Genomic DNA, 19,368 nt, shown 5'->3' with positions numbered 1-19,368 from the left:
ACCATTTACACACAAAACAATATATGTTGTCCCCTCCTCTTATTATATCCTTCCTCCAAACATTATTTTAGTTTTCCCTCTTTCAAACACCATGTTCCTCCGGACATTATTATATACATTACAATATAAATAAAAACAAATTTTCAAATTAATAATGTTTGGGAATAAATGATTTTCCTGATTTTTTGAAATAAACATATCCATTAAAATAAATCCCAAAAAATTTTCAAATTACTAACGTTTCAGAATAAATTATGCCGGTAATTTCGAAATTAATATATACATTATAATATAAATAATAAAAATTATTGATTTAATAATGTTTGGGAATAAATGATTTTTCTGAAATTTTGAAATTAATATATACATTACATTATAAATAAAATAATTTCTTGAATTAATTATGTCATTTATAAATTATTTTTATAGAATTTTTGAAATTATTTTATACATTAAAATATAAATAAAAAAAATTCTAATTAATAATGTAATTTCCAAATTATTTTATTTTATGAACCAAATTAACGTATACATTATTATATAAATCAAACATGCCTTTGAATTAATAATGTAATTTCTAAATTATTTTTCTGAATTTTTGAAATTAATTATACATTAAAATATAAATCCATTATTACATAAACTTTTCAATCATTGGTTGGACCCACCACATTTCCATTCTCCAAAAAAGTTAAAGCCATATCATCTATTCTTTACATCCAAATACATCTCACTATGGGACCCATATACTTTTTTAAAACCAACTCAAAAATTTTAATTCAAACCATCTTAATACTATTCACAAAAATATTAAAATTCTCATCTCATCTGACTCTCCAAACAACCTTGAGTCTCTTCCTTTGAGTACTTAAAAATAATGATATTTTAGATTTTCTTTCCCTGAAGACCTAAAACAATTGTCTTAAAAAATCTTGATTATCTCTGTCGATCAAGTCCAGTCAACCTTTGTAAATCTTACAAACTATATTTCATTCTATTTTTATTCCATTATGATGAAATAGTATAATCCATCAATTTTTAAATATAATTGATGATCTAATAATAATAAAATATATTACATTGTATGTATATATATATTTATACTAAGTGAAAGTAACGTGCAATGCATGTTTACTTAATTTATATTTATTTATTTTTGTTAAGAACTAATTTATTCTAATTTATATATTATCGATTTATTGTTGATTCTGTTCGAATATAATACCGTCCTTAAACACAACACTAACAAAGTCACAAACACAGTATTAAACACAAAAATAATAACTCAAAAAGAAAAAATTCCATGCGAAATTTATTTTTTGGATGCTTTTTTAGATGATTTTTACGATACACTCACTATTTATGTTAGGTTGTATATATTGTATGTTTTGCTTAGTTTGTAACAAAAATCATTTTTGTCAAATTTGTCCAAAACATAGTTTGTGACAATAACTTTTCCAAAACACTCACAATTCGATAAAATGGGGAAATAATTATATAACAAATGGCGTAACAAAAAAAAAATAACAACATACACTTACAAAAATTATAAGCAGAAATGGTCAAACTCAACCAAAAGACCTGAATAAAAAAAAAAAAAAACACTTAAAAAGTTTAATAGCCATTCATCCAAAAAAAAAAAAGGAAGAGAGGAAACCATAAAAGACTAAATTGAAATTTTTTACTTTTGAAATATGTTATAACCCTAACTTATTTTATGTCTCTCTTTCTCTCTCGCTTGAAAGCACTCTTTTTTTTTTTTTTTTTCTTGTTCTTTGCAAACAACATCAGATCTAGATGTTTTAGTCTAGAATCGAGAAATTCCAACACCTATTTTTTTTTTGTACTGACAGATCTATATCTATTCGTTTAGATCTTTTAGCTGTTTATTTTTTTTTTCAACTAATGCGTGTTGATGAGTGTTGTTTGTTATTCCTATTTTTTTTTTCTTAGGTTGTATATATTATATGTTTTGCTTGGTTCGTGACAAAAATCATTTATGTCAAACTTGTCTAAAACACATTTTGTGACAATAACTTACCCAAAACACTCACAATTCCATAAAATAGGGAAATAATTATATAACAAATGACGTTACAAAATAAATAACAATATACACTTACAAAGATTATAAGTAGAAATGTCTAGACTCAACCAAAAGATATGAAAACAAATTAATAAGCATTGCAGTAAAAAAAGTGAAAAAATACAGAAAATACTATACTTCAAACATAAAATAAATGGGAAAAGAAGAAATTACAAATAAAATTAAGAAGCAAAACCTTTTTTCTCAGAAAATCACCTGTAATAAATAACAATATGCAAAAGGAAAAGGCTAGTAATTGACTAACCCCCATATCTTTTCCAAGTGCAGCATTTTTTGTCCTCTGAATGTGGTGCTGGACTGAAATATTGAAGAGAATGGATTGATGCTGACTTAATGACAATTTTTCATTATCCTGCCAAATGCATGAATCTACCTGAATCGAAGAATACGCAAAGTTTTGGTTTTAATTTCTAATTTTTTTACTTTTAAGAAATAAATATACTATTTGTTCTATCAGTATAAATCTCTATTTTTTTTTCATTCCCAATGATAGTTGCTGTGTATCTCGAGCATGATTTTTTTTTTTTTTTTTTACATATGCATGAATTTGCCTGAATAGAATAAATATGAAGAGTTTTTTGTTTTTTCTATTTTTTTTTAACTGAGATTGCTTTTATGATGAGATTGCTTTTATGATGGCTGACAGATGAGAATTTTATAGATAACGGACAAATTGACAAATTTCGTTAACTTTGACGGAAAACAACAAAAAACGTTAAACCAACAATTTCTGTTAGATAGACGCTTTATATATATATAAAGAGATATAAGATGAGTGCTACATATATATAAAGAGACTAAATAAAAATAAATTTATAAATTAACGTGATATTATGTGAGCTGTTAAATCTATTTTACAATAAAAATAATTTTACCATATTACATTAAATTATATTACTTTATGAATTCTTAGGCTGCGTTTGGATGTTTAGCTGAACTGAACTCTTTATCAATAATAATGAGTTGAGTAGATGAAGTGAGTTATGTGGAGCCCATCTAAAATTAGTTTAGATGTGTTTGGATGTTAAGGCTGCTTCTGGTTGTAAAACTCACCTGAACTTAGTCTAATTTTAAATTGAGTCTAATATTCAAACACTCAACTCTCAAATTACTAAACTCATCTTAACTCAAAACTTCATTACACGTGAGACCCACAATCTTTTTCAACTTAACATATGTTTATACGTGGGATCCACAACCCTTTTTAACTTCCTATAAAAATTACTAAACTTGTTTTAACATCCAAACATACTTTAAACTCAGTTTAGACGGGCCTCACATAACTCATTCCACTACTCAACTCACTACTATTCATAAAAACCTCTACTCAGCTGAGCTCAGTTCAACATTCAAATATAACCTAAGATGAGTTTAGTACTATTTATGAGAAATTGTGGATCCCATGTAGAAGGTTGTGGATCCCATGTATAAAAATGTATTGAGTTGAACTAAGTTGTGGATCCTGCATATAAAGAAACTGAACTGAATCGATCTCAACTGAATCTTGCAACAAAACGAGACCTTATTCTCTTTAAAAAGTGAGGCCCAAGTGACAAGTGTGGACTTGTTGGTAGCATTAGGCTGCGTTTGGATGTTGAACTACGTTCAGTTCTTTATGAATAGTAGTGAGTTGAATATTAAAAGAAGTTATGTGAGATCCTTCTAAACTAAGTTTAAAATGTGTATGTATGTTAAGATGAGTTTAATACTTTTTTATGAAAAGTTGAAAAGGTTATGAGTTTCATATATTAAGATGTTTTAAGTTAAAAAAGATTATAGATTCTATATATAAAGAAATTTTGAATTGAGAAGAATATAACAATTCAGGCCTTTAGTACCGACCCGACCCGAAAATCATCTAAAGAAGGTGGATAAGTAAGAAATCCGTAAATTATGCGACAAACTCGCACAGTGAAAGTCTACTCTTGACGCCATGGCTGGGATCGCCAGCAGCTTTCCATGCAAGCCCCTTTTGACACGGACCCTCACGGCGACGCCTTCTTGTCTCGATTCCAAGCTCTTCGGAGTCCGCCTCTTCAACATAGGTACCATCAAGTCGAGCTCCATATCTCTCTCCTCAACCCTCGGTGGCTCCTCCATCACCGCCCGGTACGGAGGCGGGTTTCGCTCCTCTGGCCCCAGAAATTCGAGGCAGTACCAGAAGAGCGACTCAGATGACGAGCAAGCACTTGACATCTCCACCATTAGGTACTTATGGCTGTGTGTGCGCGCGTGCGTTCGAAGTTGGATTCGATTAAGAATGAAACTGAGCTGTTTGGTTTTGAAATAGGTCAGCCACTGTGAGGCTAATTGATGAGAAACAGAATATGGTGAGTGGCTTTCTTTTGTTTGGTTTACGCTCGCTTGGTAGCTGGGAAAACGCAGGAAAGTGGAGAGAATTGCGAAATATCTTATCTTTTTGTCTAGCTTTAAATGTCACGTTTGTGTGCTTCCTTGAGCTGCGTTCTTAATTTCTGAGCTAATGTCATATTTCGGAGATTGATGCTGTTATATTCGTAGGTGGGAGTGCTATCCAAAAATGAGGCGATTCAAATGGCTGAGGATGCCGAGCTTGATCTGGTAATCCATCTTTTAGTGTGATTTCTTTGCTCTCTGAACAAGTAATCGAGTGGCCGGAAAATGTGCAAAAAAAAAAAAAAAAATTCGAGGGTTACACGAATGTTTTTGACTGTTGTTTGTTTAAATATGTGGCAATATGCTTGTTAATGCACATTCTGAATATCCAATTTTGTGGGTGGCTAGACTCATGAACGCGAGTTTCTATGTGCTTGTGTTGTGGTTATGCCTATGACGGTAGGTGTTGAGGATCATTTTTAGGTTGCGGTTGGGTAGTGAGATAATCTCAGATATTCTGTGAATAATAGTGAAAAAATAATGATAAAATATTGAATAGTAGTGAATAATAGTCAAAAGTAGTTAAAAGTAGGTGAAAAGTAATGATAAAATAATGAATAGTAGTGGAGTGTATCCCACAAGTGAATAGTGAAGAACTATTGCTGTTGTTCAGTTTTCCATTTTCTAATAATTTAACTCCTAGTTCTTGTTCAGTTTCAGGCATCTTGGCTGTTTGCGTAGTTGGTTTCTATTGCATGGTTTTATAAGATGCCCATATTTTTACATGCTGAGAGTCAATATTAGCCGATGAGCCAATAATTCATCCCTCTCTTAGGGGAGCCAACGTCATGGATTTAAGACTTGTTGGGGTTATGAGTAACTTAACAACAGTGGAAAAAAAAAGAAGAAAGAAAAAAATGAATGTTGATTTTAATCCAATAGAGACGTTGATTTATAAAAGAAAAACTGTCTACTAAAACCCATGAGAATAATGATATACATCAGATGAGTTCCTGCTTGTTTGTAGAACAACCGAATCATCCTTTTTGGATGACTCTTGTGGAATTTTGCTCAACCAAAGATTCACCTTTTTGTTTTTATGACATATGCATTGGGTGATTAGGCAATGCTAGGTCTCCAATGTCAACATCTGCCTCACTCGCCTTCAGTATATATTTATTGAAATTCTTATCACAAATTGTGGAATTAAAACCATTAATTTTCCATAGAAGGTATGAACTAGTTGCTCTTCGCAACCAATACACTGAATGTAAATGGTGAGTCTCAAGTATATAAAGTGTGTTACTTTCTATGTGAGAAAATGAAAGGTTTATTTTTTTGAGCTTCTAGTCTATGGTTCTTTCTATTAATTTATACAGGAACTTATTTGCACTCGGTTTTTTGCAGGTCATACTATCCCCAGATGCTGATCCCCCTGTTGTCAAAATAATGGATTACAAGTATGATGTACTTTACCATATTGTTTTGGATGAAGTGTTGTTATATATATATATATATATATAATTTCTTTATTACTTTTATTTTTAAAAAATCTGCTACAATTTTATTTTTTCAATTTTAACTGTATGTCAACTGTCTGAAATGAAAATTAAGGTCTCATTTGGTTACACAGATTAGATGAGATGAAAGTTGAAAGTTGGATAAAATATTGTTAGAACATAATTTTTTAATATTATTTTTGTTTTGGGATTTGAAAAAGTTGAATTGTTTATTGTATTTGTGTGGGAGTTTGGGAAAGTTGTAATGATTAGATGAGATGAGATGGTTTGTGTAACCAAACGAGGCCTAAGTTGATGTAATTCATGTGTTTATGATTCATATATAGTTTTAAAAAAAATTGACAAGTATTTCAAGTGTCAAGCAGTAAATGAAATCAAAAGCCCCATCTACATGAAGTGTGATGTATGGTCCCTTACAAACTCAAGGTAGCTTTTATGTGTAGATACTGTTCACCCAATTGTGTTCTTATCTGTTCACGTTAAATAAAGTATCCCAGAGGGCATGTATGGTCTGTTGCTAATGATATCTTTGCGATATTGGAACCTCAAAATTTTTTTTTTTAACCTCAAAATGGTAATAATTTCACGAATGAAGGGCTATATGTTTATTTAGGTTGTAGGACACTTCTCCTCTAAGATGCATTATCAATTCGCTTTCGCCCCTTTCCCCCTTGATGTTTAGTTCGGAAGTTACATGCTCATCCATTGGGTATTTAATTGATGACCTCATCCTCCAATCCTTTCTTCTGAGAGGAGGTAGCGCCATTTGACCCGGGAGATTGTTAGGCAAAACAATTACACTAAATTACTAATACAAGAATGGTACAAAGGTAAAAATGAAAGAGTGTTGTCCTGGACCTGGACCGTCTTTAGTATCACTTATGATAAACTGACTGTTGGATCAAAATCTATATATTTCTCAATCCGATTTAAAAATTTTTCCCTCTTGTTGAATGTTCATGTTGGGGTTATTGAACCTTAAAAGACCCTTTGATCCATATCTTTTCTCTCTTTTCAGTAAATATAAATATGAACAGCAAAAGAAGAAAAGAGAACAGCAGAAGAAAAGCGCTGGTGAATGCCTTCCCTAATTAGACTTCGTTGATTTTCTCTGATTTATGTTTCCCAGATTTCAGAAAGTTATTGACAAAGTCTGCTTTTAAATGCTAGCCAATCGCGTGGATTTAAAGGAGCTCAAAATGGGGTATGTAGTCAGTTTCATTTATGATTCTTTTGGCTAAGTTTTTCTTTTATTTTTTTGGGTCGTTGCTCTCTAATTACCAAGATTGCCTGGTTATCTGGAATTTATTTATTTTTTATTTTTTATCGGGAAACGAAATTTTTTTGATCATAAGAATAGGCAAGAGCCCAAGTATACGGAACATATAGAAGAGCATCGCCTATGCATGCTAGTTTACTGAATCTGGAATTATGTATGCAAAAACATTTCTTACTTGCAAGGAACGGCTCAAAGAGGGTGGGTGGATGCTTTGACATATGGCCAAAATGCAACCAACCATACTAAGGGTTAGTTGAAACCTAGAGTGGCCAGGCCCCCTAATCTAACCATGAGATGTTAAATTCAGCGATATAGGTTTTAAGGGGATGCATGTATGCACTTTTTTTATCTGCATGTTTCAAATTCTCTCTTTAAGCCATAATTCGATAGCTGAGGCATCCACATACTTTATACTAGTCAGTGTCAGTTTGTAAATGTTTTTCATTAATTGATTTTCTTCATTTTCTTTGCAGTTACAACATTGATCAACATGACTATTCTGTTCGGTTGAAAGCTGCAGGGAAGTTTTTGAAAGATGGTGACAAGGTTGCTGGGATTTTCTTATGACGTCAGCATGTTGTATACATATTGAAATTGTCTTTGTGATTTGAACATTTGAGATATCAAATCTTGCAGGTTAAGGTTGTAGTGAGCCTGAAAGGTCGTGAAAATGAATTCAGGAATATTGCCATCGAGCTTATCAGACGTTTTCAGAATGATGTTGGAGAGGTACTCATGACATAGCCACATAGGTTTATATTCTGTCTTTTTTTCCCTTCTGTTTTTTGGTAAGTAGGCTCTTCTTTCACGAACAAGAACATGAAGTACATTGTTAAATAATTGACTAATATGTTTGGAATGGAACCATTGCAGCGCCGATATGGTGCAGTTTTGACTAAACTTTGGAAGACTAATTCTTTTCGATCCTCATTTGCAATTTTTGTCAGATAATACTTGATCACCACATATTAAGCAAAATTTAGTTAAAAGTAGTCTCTAATTCTTGTCAATTCTCAATTGTAATTTTTTCAGATGAATGCTTGATCACATGTATTAGACCAATCTCAGTTGAAATTCATTTCAGTTAAATTTATATAGGGAAATCATGATGCAGTCATTCATTCTTGATACTGTTTCAAAACAGGTTTGTTTAATCTCAAAAGAATGGTCAACTATAGTTGGCTTGGTATCATTGGCTTCAGTCTTTTCAAAACTCTCCCTCCACTGCCTTTCTATTCAGACCAGGGGTGCCCACTCATTTTTCTTGAATATCCTATGAAATTCGTCATTAAGGTTACGGCTAGCTTTTCAGCGAAGTCCACGATAGATTTTATCAGAGAGACCTAGAATTGACTCTTACTTCCATCAGGGCTGGGGGAAACCATGGGTGGCAGCATCCCTGCTATATTTCTGGTTCTCACCTGTGTACCAATTAAAAATTTATTCAAGTAAATTACCAATTAAAAAAGTCGTCAAGTAAATTTGGCAAAAAAGATTGTGTATTTATGGATTTTCAATAAGTGACCCGAGCAGTCTTGTTTGGTTTGGGTGTTTGTGGTTCACTTCACTCTTGTGATTCTCTTCTAGGTTCAGTCATTTCTGTCATTTTATTTATCTTTTTGCATTTTTACATCAATGCCTGTCTTAAGTCTTGGTTATTCCTTTTTAAAGTGTGGTAACTCCCTTAATTCTGTCTTCAATCTCGTGTTGGGTTGGTATGCAGCTTGCAACCGAGGAGGCCAAAAACTTCCGTGACCGGAACATATTCATAGTTTTGGTTCCGAACAAGTCACAAAAAGCTCAAGAACCACCAAAGAAACAAGAACCGCCAAAGAAACAAGACAAGTCAGCGGCAAATGAAGTATCAGCTAGTGTCTGAGTGGAGTCCAAAGTTTCATTTATTATGGCCATGGGGTTTTAGCGATAGCACAGTTACCGGGTGATATTCATTTTTGTTCTTCAACTTGATCGAGGATCCAGAAGCCTTGTATAGCATTAGTTTAACATTTGTACGAGAATATGTTTACTAGGCTTTTAATAATAGAATCTACATTCTCTGTTCTAACTTGTAGTACTAGAGTTCTGGAAGCGAGTTTGAACCATTGCTTTAAAGATTGGGTTGTTATGTCCATGTCTATACCAGCATGTTGTCTGTTCAAGCATTTTGAGATGGATGCAAGTGGGGCTAGTACACAGGTGGTTGTATCCCTGCTACTGGATGGGAACTGTGGAGAATGATCCATAAATCAAGAACGTAAAGGCTGAGTTTGGACACCAGTACGAGGTGAACTCACATTTCCTTTTATAGCTGTTAGAATCAGTCTCCATTTATTATGGTGGTATCCATTTTAGGATATATGCAATCTTGACATCTTCTGTGGTATTATGCCTGATTATTTGTATTCTTCTTGAATGGCGTTGAGGAAGGAGATTGGAATTTTATTCAATTAAACAAAGGTGAAGACCCTCAAGCATTCAAAAGCTAAAGGAAGGTTGTAAGAGTAAATACTCTTTAACACAACTTCTTCTCTTCTCTTCCTTTTTTTTTTTGTGACTCAGTTTGAATCCATGTCTTAAAACTTGCATACTTTGTGTTGCAGTGTTCTGTTCTTGTATTTTATGCAGTTTTCCTCGGGTGGATGATTTTTTTAACATGATCCGTGAATCCAATACAAATGTTACACGAAATTCACGAGTCAAATTAGAGTTGACCTGTGCATAATTGAACTTGATTTAATACGACACGAACCCACCATGCAACATTTAGAATCAAAATTTGTTGTCACAACCTAGAATCTAACATGATTCAAATACGAAATTAGTAGATTAGGATTAAGGAATTTGACACGCCAACACAGCAACATCCTTGTTTGACATGACTGAATAAGCTTCTTTACCTTAAACCAGAAAGGCATATTTTTGAAGGGGGGATAAATATTTGGTTGGAATAATTGCCTTGGGGTGAAAACGCAAGGCCAACTCACAAATGCCACCCCATTTTTGCATGTGCATGATCTAATTTATTGTGGTTATATATATATATATATATAGAGAGAGAGAGAGAGAGAGAGAGAGAGAGAGAGAGAGACGTATGTACAAGTAGGAGCAGGAAGTCTTTGTCTAGATAGAGAGACTTTAACTTACACACCTAACGATTTGGGGTTTGGCTTCGTTTCTAAGTTCTTGCATTCCAAGCATTCCTACTCTCTACATGTAACCTCTAAACTGCTGCGGTTTTGAAAGCAATGGCTTTCGTACTTTTTTTAAGTTTTTTGGTTGGCAGATTGTAGACTCTCTCATCCCCCCATGCTTCTATCTACAATTATTTGCAATTTGATTTTGCATTTACTTATTCCGAAACAAATAATAGTTTGTTGACATTATAAAAAAGATTTTACGGTTCACTCATACTATATACTATATATATATACCATCATTTCACTTATATCTTACTGTTTTGATATGACAATATCTGTCAACCATTAAATTCAATTTTATTTTTTAACAATTTCAAAAAGAGAAATGATAATTGCAATCATGAGAGTGCAAGCACCGTATAATCACTTTAAAAAAACTGAATAAAAGTGAATTTTTTTTTAATAATAAATTTCACTCTTTTGACTATACAGTATTTATATATTTTATAACTTTATATAATATTACTTTTTAAAAAATGGAAGTTTTGGTTTTAGTTTTGATTTGCTCCATAGAAGTGAGATGAGAGCGTAGGTAATATATATATATATATATATAATTTTCTTTTATGGCCTAGATAAGAAACGACCAATGATACCTTTATATTGCATCGTCACCCGATACGCTTATACTGACCCATCTGTCCTTTTGCAGATCTTTCCGATTCGGTCCGACCCGATTCATAATGGAGAGAACTTGTTTTCATTAAGAGAAATGATACTTGCAGTCGTGAGCGTGCAGTCGCTTTGAAAAAAGTGAATAAATAAGGGACCCACCTGAAAAGAAATTAATTTTTTAATAGTGGACCCCACTCTTTTTCAAAGCGACTGCACAGCGTTTGCGCATTTCACGACTATATGTAGCATTACTCTTTCATTAAATGTGAAATAAGAAATCCTCTTATATTTTTCAAAATTTACAAAAGTAAAATTGTAGAGAAATTTATCTATTAACAAAATTAATGTTTGGACTTTCTGCAGCATTAAAGCATTAACTCCAAAACATGGTTCGAGGATGCAAATTATGCAATCTTTAAGAGCATCCACATCAGCATTTAATACAAAATTTGGCTAAAAAACCATTAAAATCATCCTTTGTGGTGAAGGTTTTAATATTAAAATATCATTCATTTCAACATTTAATATTCAATATCTCATGAATGCAAACAATATTTTAAAGCTACACTTATAATAAAAAGTCAACGATTTAACTAATTTCGTGTAAGAAAATTTACGAGGATGTGGTGTATACAACCGAAATTAATGGATCTCAAGGGCCTACCTTGAAGAGGTTCAAAACATTAAAAAAAAAAAAAAAAAAAAAAATCACCCTAATCAAACTAGCTCACTAAACAAATAAACATTATTTGTGGCTTCTGTATACTACAGGTTAGCCATAATATACTTGCGTACGTAGTCAGGCTAGATATATATTTTTTAATCTTTTATATATAAAGCATCGATGTTTTGTATTTCTGAAAAGAATACAGAAGTAAAGAACAAAATAATAAAAGAAAAGAAAGAAGATTATTTAATTAAATAAAAAAAAAAGATTGGTAGAGGGAGACAAATATATAGTGTTTAAATAAACTAGAAAAAGATGTATAGAGTGAGACTTACGGTCTCTTTAAAATTGGCTGGGTGCCTAAATTAAAAAGGGATCAGAGGGAAAAAAGAAAAAGAAAAAGAAAAAGAGAGAGACAGATCTTTAGGCTGATACTAAGAAATTAAACGAGATTGTATTATTGTTCTATGTTTTGAAATTTTTTCTTGAAATAAGTGGCAAAATCATGTTTGAAAAAAAAATCAAGCTTCCCACTTTTCACCAAATATATATATATATATATATATAAAATTAATTTTTGGTTCATTTGAGGTTCATCCTATTCGTGAGGTACGTACCTTAGGCAACAAGATCACTAGCTAGGAAACATGCATGCATGCTACCAAAAAAAAAAAAAAAAAAAGGCTTATACATGGTCAGTTATTTATTATAAAAATAATTATTTTTATAAAATAAGTCAATTCTTATCACAAATAATCATTTTTATTATAAATAATTCGTCAAAAATAATCATTTAATTTCTCATTCTCTCTTTTCTGAAATCTCTTGTTATGGGGCAACATATTTCTGCCTCGATCAAGTTAATCTTGTAACTAATATACACGGCTATATAAATACAACGTAGTAATAATTCTACATCAATTAATTAAGTTGATCCAAATTACCACATAAGATCATGTCCGGAGATGCCATATATATGGAATTAGTGAACTGGTGCACATGATGCATTCAATACATATTGAATAATGTGATTCATGTGTATGTATATAAATTAATGAAATAAAGAATTTTATTTTTTATATTTTTTAAAAACATGATCCAATCGATCTAAAACAAAATGGACGTATTGTAGCTATAAGGTGGTCGTTGGAAAAAGCCTGGCGGTACTGAAGGCATAGACGGTAGTTGAAAAATAGAGGAAGCTTCACTTCATGGCAATGGAGACCCTGCAACCAACAACAACACCCTTATGTGGACGCATTAGGTGAGAGATCAGGAACTAAAGCTCTTATGCCCTCCGACCCCTTCATTCATAAAAAAGAAAGCCATCCCCCCCTCACCACCTCACTTTCAGTTCATCTTTCTCCCACACCACCACCGGCCACCATGGAAGCCAGCGCCGGACTTGTCGCCGGGTCTCACAACCGCAACGAGCTCGTTGTCATTCATGGCCATGAAGAGGTAAATTAACCAACCATCGAGAGAGTAGTAACAAACATGGAGCAAAGAAGTTTTGGTTTTAGTCGATCAGTTTGTATATCTATATATGTATGTGGCTAATGCAAGTACATGTATCTTGGTTTTTGTGGTTTTGTTGCAGCACAAGCCCTTGAGGAACTTGGATGGCCAAGTCTGTGAGATTTGCGGCGATGACGTGGGGGTTACAGTGGATGGAGACCTGTTTGTGGCCTGCAATGAGTGCGGTTTTCCGGTGTGCCGGCCATGCTATGAGTATGAGAGGAGAGAAGGGAGCCAGCTTTGTCCTCAGTGCAGGACCAGATACAAGCGTCTCAAAGGTATTACAAAACATGCACATGAACGTGTTAAGTTTACAAATTACAATGGCAAAGAAGACAGCAAACTTATATATATTGGTAATTTTTTTTAAACTTTGTTTTTCAATATTTTGGAAATATTGTGAAGGGAGTCCGAGGGTTGAGGGAGATGATGATGAAGAGGATGTTGATGACATTGAGCACGAATTCAAAATCGAGGATGAGCGCAACAAGCATAACCAGATTGCAGAAGCGATGCTTCATGGTAAGATGAGCTATGGAAGAGGCCCAGAAGACGATGAAAATGCTCACTTCCCACCAATTATTTCTGGTTCTAGGTCGCGACCGGTAAGGGAAAAACGCTCATGTTTATCGTTGAAATGCTTAAAATGAATCCAAGATTGTTGCTTTTTGCTCAGATATCAGATAATTTTCGATCAAACAGTACTATAAACAAGTTGAAAAAAAAAAAAATCTGTTTGCATGCACGCATGCAGGTGAGCGGTGAATTTCCTATATCATCTCATGCGCATGGAGAGAACGCGCTATCTTCTTCGTTGCATAAACGAGTGCACCCATATCCAGTTTCTGAATCTGGTAGGTATCACTACTCTTCCCAGAATCCCACTATTATATGTAGGATCTTTGTAACTTTCTTGCGATCCATATGAGAAACCCGAATCAAGATCTTCTCAAGTTCTTGTTTGAACTTGATCGAGGGTTTTAAGTAGGAAATCAGAGATGATATGCACAAAGTGATTCCTACAATATTTATTGAGTATTTAATATTGCTGAACTTTCTGATATTTCATGCAACTCCTCAACTCAAAAAGCAGAGGGAAGTCTAGCTATACTATCTTTTGGCAAAACTAATTTGTTGGGTGCTGCAATTACACCCCTGATAAATTGATAATACTCAAATTTCTGAAGTCAAAGTCCTCAGAGTCACCTTTCTTTCCACCTTTATCAATTGAAGTTTTTGTTCTAAACTTTCGAATAAGATAAAAGATATATACTTTCTGTGAAGTAGCTTTTCTTGCAAAATATTGCAGGAAGTGCAAGGTGGGATCATGATCAAAAGAAAGAGGATGGTTGGAAAGAGAGGATGGATGACTGGAAAATGCAGCAAGGCAACCTGGGGGGCCCTGAACCAGACGACTACGACCCTGACAAATCCATGTGCGTACCAAATTATCCAACTGGATCCATTTATTCTCATACAAATCCTTGGCCTAAAACGAGAAATTGCATCCATACATGCAGGATAAATAATCCAAACATTTAGAAATAATATGTTAACTGATCATGATCATGATGATCATGCAGGATAGATGAAGCTAGGCAGCCTCTCTCAAGAAAAGTACCGATTGCTTCTAGCAAAATCAATCCTTATCGGATGGTGATTGTGGCCCGGCTTGTTGTTTTGGCTGCTTTCCTCCGATATAGACTAATGAATCCGGTGCATGATGCCTTTGGGCTCTGGTTAACATCTGTGATCTGTGAAATTTGGTTTGCAATTTCATGGATCCTTGATCAGTTCCCGAAATGGTTCCCCATTGATCGTGAAACCTACCTTGATCGTCTCTCTCTCAGGTATACCGATTTGTATTCAAGTATATATATATATATATGTATGTATAGAACCTAGAATTACATAATTTGTGTTTTGTAGAAACGGGTTGAAGGTAGAACAGCTGACTTTTTGGTAAACTCTTTTCAGTAACAACGGATTCTCTTCCAAAAGTTCTGTAACAGAGCCTAGTATATATATACTATTTTCCAAGTGGTTTATTAAAAGGCTAAAGTGAAACGAAAAAAAGAAAGAAGAAAGAAGACAAGAGCCTCAACGAGTTTGACAGAAGTACTTGTAGCGGTTCTTTTTGTCTCTTTTTTTGACAAAAGAAAGAACTTGATGCTTAACCGGATTCATTTGTTTTTGCATATGAGATGAGATGAGATGAGATGAGTTGAGATTAAAGTTAAAAAGTTAAATAAAATATTCTTAGAATATATTTTTTTAATATTATTTTTATTTTAAAATTTGAAAAAGTTGAATTGTTTATTTTATTTTGTGTAGAAATTTAAAAAAATTGTAATGATTAAATGAGATGAGATGAATTGAGAGGAATTGTGAAAACAAACGAGTTCTCCCCATAGGAAAGAAGTTCTTGATAATCCAATAGAGATCATTCTGATGGCAATCCCTCCATTTCAAGTTTGAAATAAATGGTAACCATTTAGTGTGAAGTATATAATATTTGATTATTTCATTTGTTAACATAATGTAAAATTATATATAAAAAAAAATACTCCATATTTTATTGACACTGATGGGTGGGGTTATTGGAAGTTGAGTTGGATAGGATCCATGGCATATGTGACTGAAGAAAGTGCTGCTCCAATCAAATAGCTACAGGTGTAATTTGTAGAGCACATCATGTGGATTTTTGCCTGTACAGGACTGCTAAATCACCCTGAACCAAAGGACAATGTTCCTTTGGGCTTAAGGATTACATTTAAGACTTCAAAGAACTTTGACATTAAAATTCTTCTGTTAAATGTCTCCTGAAGTTCTATTCTGAGGTTTACTAATAACTGACACAGGTATGAGAGGGAAGGCGAACCAAATCAACTGGCTCCAGTAGATGTCTTTGTCAGTACTGTGGATCCCATGAAGGAACCTCCTCTTGTTACAGCCAACACAATCCTTTCAATCTTGGCCATGGACTACCCGGTTGATAAGATCTCATGCTACATCTCAGATGATGGTGCTTCCATGCTCACGTTCGAAGCCTTGTCTGAAACTGCAGAATTTGCTCGGAAATGGGTACCTTTTTGTAAGAAATTTTTGATAGAGCCTCGAGCCCCGGAGATGTACTTCTCCGAGAAGATTGATTATCTCAAGGACAAGGTCCAGCCTACATTTGTCAAGGAGCGTCGAGCTATGAAGGTCTGTACCACCTCCATTAATGTCATTCCCTGATAAAGTATCTATAAGCAACTTTACATAATATGTTCTGGTTTTGTGGTGCTTGACAGAGAGAATATGAAGAATTCAAGGTTAGGATAAATGCCCTTGTGGCTAAAGCCACAAAGATTCCTCCAGAAGGGTGGATCATGCAAGATGGGACACCATGGCCAGGAAACAATACTAAGGATCACCCTGGTATGATTCAGGTCTTTCTTGGTCAGAGTGGAGGTCTTGATGTTGAAGGAAATGAGCTTCCTCGTCTTGTCTATGTTTCTCGTGAGAAAAGGCCTGGTTTTTCACACCACAAGAAAGCCGGTGCCATGAATGCTTTGGTAAGAGTTTCAACTTTCAAGCACCCTCTGCTTTCTATTCAATTAAAACTTCCTCACCTTTATAAACTTCTGTTTTTATGCTTCTTTTAATACTCTGTTAATTTACAGATTCGCGTCTCTGCTGTGCTTACCAATGCTCCTTTCATGCTGAACTTGGATTGTGATCACTATATTAACAACAGCAAAGCTGCTCGAGAGGCCATGTGTTTCTTGATGGACACCCAGATTGGAAAAAAAGTTTGCTATGTCCAATTCCCTCAAAGATTCGATGGTATTGATAGGAATGATCGTTATGCCAACAGAAACACAGTCTTCTTTGATGTAAGTCAGTGTTAGAATCTCACCATAAGCAATGGTTCTTGTTTACTGGTTTGTTTTAATAAGTGTAGAAATAATGTTCTTTAACTCACTTTTCTTTTGCAGATTAACATGAAAGGTCTCGATGGACTTCAAGGTCCTGTATATGTGGGCACAGGATGCGTTTTCAGAAGGCAAGCTCTATATGGCTATGACCCTCCAAAAGGTCCTAAGCGCCCAAAGATGGTAAGCTGTGACTGCTGCCCATGTTTTGGACGCCGCAAGAAGCAAAAATATGCCAAGGACGGGGCAAATATAGAGGAACCAAGTCTACAAGGTTATTGGAGATCTTTGTCTTGTTTAATTATATCTTTTGTATGCAATATTGCTCCCTACCATATATTTTATCTACACATACTTTCATGTTTGAGTAGGAATGGATGATGACAAGGAGCTGCTCATGTCCCAGATGAATTTCGAACAGAGATTTGGACAGTCAGCAATTTTTGTGACTTCAACCTTAATGGAACAGGGTGGTGTGCCTCCTTCCTCAAGTCCGGCAGCCCTGCTCAAAGAAGCCATTCATGTAATCAGTTGTGGCTATGAAGACAAAACAGAATGGGGTCTCGAGGTACTGTTAACAACTCTATTCAATGTGCCTCCAGATTTCCCTTAAAAAATTTCTAATGTGTATAACCAGTTTTTGTCACTACTTTTGAATTGTGCAGCTTGGCTGGATTTATGGATCTATCACAGAGGATATCCTCACAGGTTTCAAGATGCATTGCCGTGGTTGGAGGTCTATATACTGTATGCCAAAGAGACCTGCATTTAAGGGTACAGCTCCAATCAACTTGTCAGATCGGCTCAACCAGGTGCTTCGGTGGGCACTTGGTTCCATTGAGATCTTTTTCAGCCACCACTGTCCTGTCTGGTATGGCTACAAGGAAGGGAAGCTCAAGTGGCTCGAGAGATTTGCCTATGCCAACACAACTGTTTATCCCTTCACCTCCTTACCCCTCCTTGCATACTGTACCCTCCCAGCCATCTGCTTGCTCACCGATAAGTTCATCATGCCACCGGTAATATTATAACTGCCATTCTTTACATTGAAATATGATAATTATGTGATTTTGGACTCAAGATGAATATAAAGTTCTTGACCTCATACAAAGGAACATAACATTGCATGAATTATAACCATTTATTTAGATGAGTTAAGAAGCACTTACAGTCCCAAACATGATACACTGAGATAAATGGATAAATTCCTTAATCATATGAAAATTGGAAAATATATATATATAGTTTACAGAAGTTCCAAGTGTTTTTGCTGTGCCTGCCGATAAGATTATTCTCATGTTATCATTCCTAAATTTTCCATAATCCAGATAAGCACTCTTGCGAGTCTCCTCTTCATTGCCTTGTTCATGTCGATCTTTGCTACTGGTATTCTCGAGCTGAGATGGAGCGGAGTTAGCATTGAGGAATGGTGGAGAAATGAACAATTTTGGGTCATTGGTGGTGTGTCAGCACATCTCTTTGCTGTTGTGCAAGGTCTCCTAAAGGTTTTAGCTGGAATTGACACCAACTTCACTGTCACATCCAAGGCAACAGATGATGAGGATTTTGGAGAATTATATGCCTTCAAATGGACAACACTTCTAATCCCTCCAACCACTATCTTAATCATCAACATTGTTGGAGTGGTAGCTGGTATCTCAGACGCCATAAACAATGGGTACCAATCGTGGGGACCTCTATTTGGCAAGCTCTTCTTTTCCTTCTGGGTGATTGTCCATCTCTACCCATTCCTTAAAGGTCTGATGGGGCGGCAGAACCGGACACCGACCATTGTTGTCATATGGTCAATCCTTTTGGCTTCCATCTTCTCCTTGCTATGGGTCCGCATTGATCCATTTGTGATGAAAACCAAGGGACCTGACACCAAGCAATGTGGAATTAATTGCTAAAATCTTCACATTTCTAGAAGATGTGTGACAAAAATCTGGTTTTTATGAGTATGGTGTATGAACCTACAAAGGGTTGCAGAAGATTGAATAAAGAACGAGTGAAATTTTATGTGCTGTAAAAATATTAGGTACCCAGTTTTGTAAGTGAAGCAAAGAAAATGTTGCTTACTATATACTTTTTCAAAAACATTGAAATTAATTCACAGTTCATGCATCAGAAACTTGAGTTTTTCCTTGTTTATTATATTCTCATCCTGGGATTTAGCTCATGGAAGCTAAT

At 34.4% G+C, this 19,368-nt stretch overlaps 2 protein-coding genes across 2 annotated transcripts; both read left to right on the top strand.

Annotated features, from left to right (window-relative positions):
- The first annotated feature begins 3,987 nt into the window (after nt 1–3,987).
- LOC108993234 (translation initiation factor IF3-4, chloroplastic-like) lies at nt 3,988–9,400 on the top strand. The gene is made up of 9 exons (XM_018968075.2): nt 3,988–4,315; nt 4,398–4,437; nt 4,628–4,687; nt 5,870–5,922; nt 7,001–7,056; nt 7,153–7,186; nt 7,735–7,807; nt 7,898–7,990; nt 8,985–9,400. The coding sequence occupies exons 1-9, from the start codon at nt 4,041–4,043 to the stop codon at nt 9,138–9,140; spliced, it is 840 nt and encodes a 279-aa protein (XP_018823620.1). The 5' UTR covers nt 3,988–4,040; the 3' UTR covers nt 9,141–9,400.
- A 3,660-nt stretch (nt 9,401–13,060) lies between these two features.
- Nucleotides 13,061–19,293, top strand: LOC108993161 (cellulose synthase A catalytic subunit 7 [UDP-forming]). Its single transcript, XM_018967949.2, has 13 exons — nt 13,061–13,201; nt 13,341–13,536; nt 13,664–13,863; nt 14,013–14,112; nt 14,568–14,694; nt 14,842–15,108; nt 16,120–16,465; nt 16,555–16,818; nt 16,927–17,139; nt 17,242–17,452; nt 17,550–17,746; nt 17,844–18,197; nt 18,507–19,293. The coding sequence occupies exons 1-13, from the start codon at nt 13,127–13,129 to the stop codon at nt 19,086–19,088; spliced, it is 3,132 nt and encodes a 1,043-aa protein (XP_018823494.1). The 5' UTR covers nt 13,061–13,126; the 3' UTR covers nt 19,089–19,293.
- Nucleotides 19,294–19,368: the final 75 nt, after the last annotated feature.

The sequence above is a fragment of the Juglans regia genome, chromosome 15 (assembly GCF_001411555.2).
Source record: "Juglans regia cultivar Chandler chromosome 15, Walnut 2.0, whole genome shotgun sequence".
In the NCBI taxonomy this organism is placed as follows: Eukaryota; Viridiplantae; Streptophyta; class Magnoliopsida; order Fagales; family Juglandaceae; genus Juglans; species Juglans regia.
The sequence above is the reverse complement of the archived record's forward strand: the minus strand, read 5'-3'. Positions and strand labels throughout refer to the sequence as shown.